The following is a 2,999-nucleotide window of genomic DNA, read 5'->3' on the forward strand; positions in this document are numbered from 1 at the left end:
CCTCCTCGTCCTCCTCCTGCCACTGCTATAGCTACTGTTACTGCTTCTGCTCCTCTGCTCCTCCTCTTCTCTTGCATTTATCTCCATGCCCAACCAATTAACATAATAATGTTGATTTTTATTGCTTGCCAAAAAGTTTTGTCATTGACTTGGTCAATCCCTAATTGGGGCGTGCCGCCCCTGACTTGCCATTAATTTAGAGCGCTGCTGCCCAATTTTGCATATACAATATTTGGCAGTAAATGCTTTTTGGCCAGCTCGTCTGTGTATGGGCCATAAAATTGTTTGATTGCTCACTAAGCGCCTCAAAGTATGCACTAAAAACTTCTACAAGCAACAAATTTTCTAGGCTGCAAATTATTTATGGCAGCCAATGAAAATCAAAAGCCACAAACACATCAAACACACATTTTGGCCATAGCGAAATGCCAGAGAGAACAGCAGTGCAAGAGCTAAATGATTGAAATTTACAAAAAGCTCTGCGACATGTGAATGCTCTACACTGCTAGGTAAATGCTATTTGAATAGGGCGTAAAATGGAAAACTTTTCAAAAAGTTTTATTTGAGAAATTTTGCAGACAAGTTTTACTTGTTTACTAGTTTTAGAGATTTTTTCTTTTTTGTATTTAATTGTTTTAAACAACTAAAAATTTTTTGTTAATAAAAAGAAAAAGTTTTTTACATACATTTTGCTTGCATTTTCGTCATAAAAAAGAACTTTCGTTTGATATATGAGCAATTATATTTATATGAATTTTCTGTTTGAATATATTTACCAAGGAACTATTTAATATCATATTTATAGTTACTTACATTTAGTCTTCTTGTTTCCACAATTTAATCTTGAATCTCATGACAAGTAGATATTCGGGCAACTAAAAAAAATAGATATTTATATAGTATATATTAATTATATATGTATTATAAACTTGTCAATCAATGAAACAATAAAATTATATTTAAAAAATACTCAAAAAATGTTTTGTAATTATTTAAAAATATTAAATGTTTTTAAAATAATTAAAAAGTAGAAAACTTTTTATTTAACATTTATTAAATAAAAATAAATATATGTTACAAATGTTTAACAATGAAAATGTTATTAGTAAAATACATTTTTTACAAAATTGAAACACTTAATGCTATGCCAAATGCCACGTACCCTGCAGGCCGCACAGCAATAACAGCAACAACAACAAAAGCAAAAAAACTATTCACATTTGTTGACCGCCCTCAAAAGTAGGCTATAAATGTTAAGGCCAGGCAATTGGTGTGCTGCAGAAGCCTTACGACGTGTTCAACAGCCAAGCAGAACGCCATAAAAGTCAAAATGTGGCCAGAAAGTGTGTGTGTGTGTGTGTGTGTGAGTGTGTGTTAGTCAGCGAAGCATGAAACTGAGTTCTACAAAAATATACACATACACATACATACATACATATCTATCTAAAATGTGAGCGGCAACTGCAAAGGCGTTGAAGCAATGTGAGAGCTGAATGGGCAGATGAGAGTGTCTGGAGTGTATGCGTGTGTGTGTGTAACTCAACACCTGATTACATTTGCCGCAATAGTAATGGCCAAAAGGAACACAAATTTCATATGATTTCTGTCAACATTTTTTATTTATACTTTTTTTTCGCTGCATTTAATTTCTTTTCCATTTGCACTTCAAGCAGGAATCAGAAGTCGAAGCAGGCTCTGGATTTGTTGAGCAGCGTGCTGCCAAATTGTACGTATCGTAATGTATTTGTTAAAAAACTATCAAAATTGTATGAGCGCAACACGTGACGTGAGAATATAAACAAATTTTACAATAGATTCCACGGATATGGTCTCACCGCCCTCAATTGTGGCAGCGACGCTGCTGCAGATGTGTGGCATATCGCTGTTCATACGCCAGTCGCAGGAGCAATGCCAGCCAGCCCCCCAATCCTCGGTGGCCAAGTGCCTGTTCGGCCTGAGCCTGCTGCTGCTGTTGTGGAGATGCGAAATGCTGCCAAAGCGCTATACGAACCACTATCCGCGCATCCACATCTGTATGGAGCTGCTGGGCACCGTATTCATATCAGAGCTGGCCATATTGATTGGCTGGTGCAGCTACGAGCGACTCGTCCATCAGCTCTCCCATTTGATCTGTCCGAATTGCCGGTGGTGCGGCCACTTCACGCTCGGCATGCTGACGCTGTTGCCATCTGCCCTGCTCCTATTTACATTGGCACCCGCGCAATGGCGCGAATTTGTGGTCCAGCTGTTATGGCAGCTGCCACGCCCCGAAGCCGATGATTACCTGCTGGCGTTCGCCCGCGAGCTGTCCAACTATGTGCGCGGCAGGGCGGGCCTCTTTCAATTGAAGCGCGAGGATCGACTGCGTGCCATGCGGTTATTTCGCCTGCCAGCCGAGCGCGCAACGGCGCGCCATGGCGAGCCCCAGCTGTAGATATTATTATTACGATGCATATGCAAAATGGAAACGCAATCAACGCAGTCACTGTCGCAGTCGCAATCGCAGTTGGAGTCGAAGTTGGATTCACCGTCGCATTTGCAATCGGAATCGAAATCAGAAACGGAGTTGGAGTCGGAGTCGGAGTCGGTGTTGGGGTCGTAGTTGGAGTCGTAGTTACAGTCGCATACGGAATCAGTATCGGAATCGTAAATTGTTTATTATGCACACAAATTTATGCCAACATCTGTTGTTGTTATCCTGGCCTCTCACATTTCACAGTCTTTCGTTTCTTGTTCTTTTTTTTGTTTTTGCTTTTGAATGGGAGACGGCGTGGTTGTTGGCCTTTTGGGATTCTGCTTTGTTTTTTTTTTTCGGTTCTTGTTAGCAACTTTGTTTGCTTTTAATTTTTTGCTTCGACTGCTGCTGTTTCTCCTCTACTCTATATATATATACTCTCTCTTTCTCCTGCTCTCTTGGCCATTTTAATTTTCGTTTGCTGTCGCCGGCATGTTAGCCGCAATTGATTTGCCGTAAATTGTATTTTTAATCTGCCGACAAC

General features: G+C 40.0%; 1 protein-coding gene across 1 annotated transcript; it reads left to right on the top strand.

The window, feature by feature from the left end:
• The first annotated feature begins 1,679 nt into the window (after positions 1–1,679).
• Positions 1,680–2,711, top strand: LOC149091728 (uncharacterized). The gene has a single exon (XM_089258141.1). The coding sequence runs from the start codon at positions 1,826–1,828 to the stop codon at positions 2,432–2,434; it is 609 nt and encodes a 202-aa protein (XP_089114267.1). The 5' UTR covers positions 1,680–1,825; the 3' UTR covers positions 2,435–2,711.
• The last annotated feature ends 288 nt before the right edge of the window (positions 2,712–2,999 follow it).

Source organism: Drosophila navojoa, chromosome 3, assembly GCF_054131105.1.
Source record: "Drosophila navojoa isolate 15081-1374.11 chromosome 3, UAZ_NAV_1.0, whole genome shotgun sequence".
Classification (NCBI taxonomy): Eukaryota; Metazoa; Arthropoda; class Insecta; order Diptera; family Drosophilidae; genus Drosophila; species Drosophila navojoa.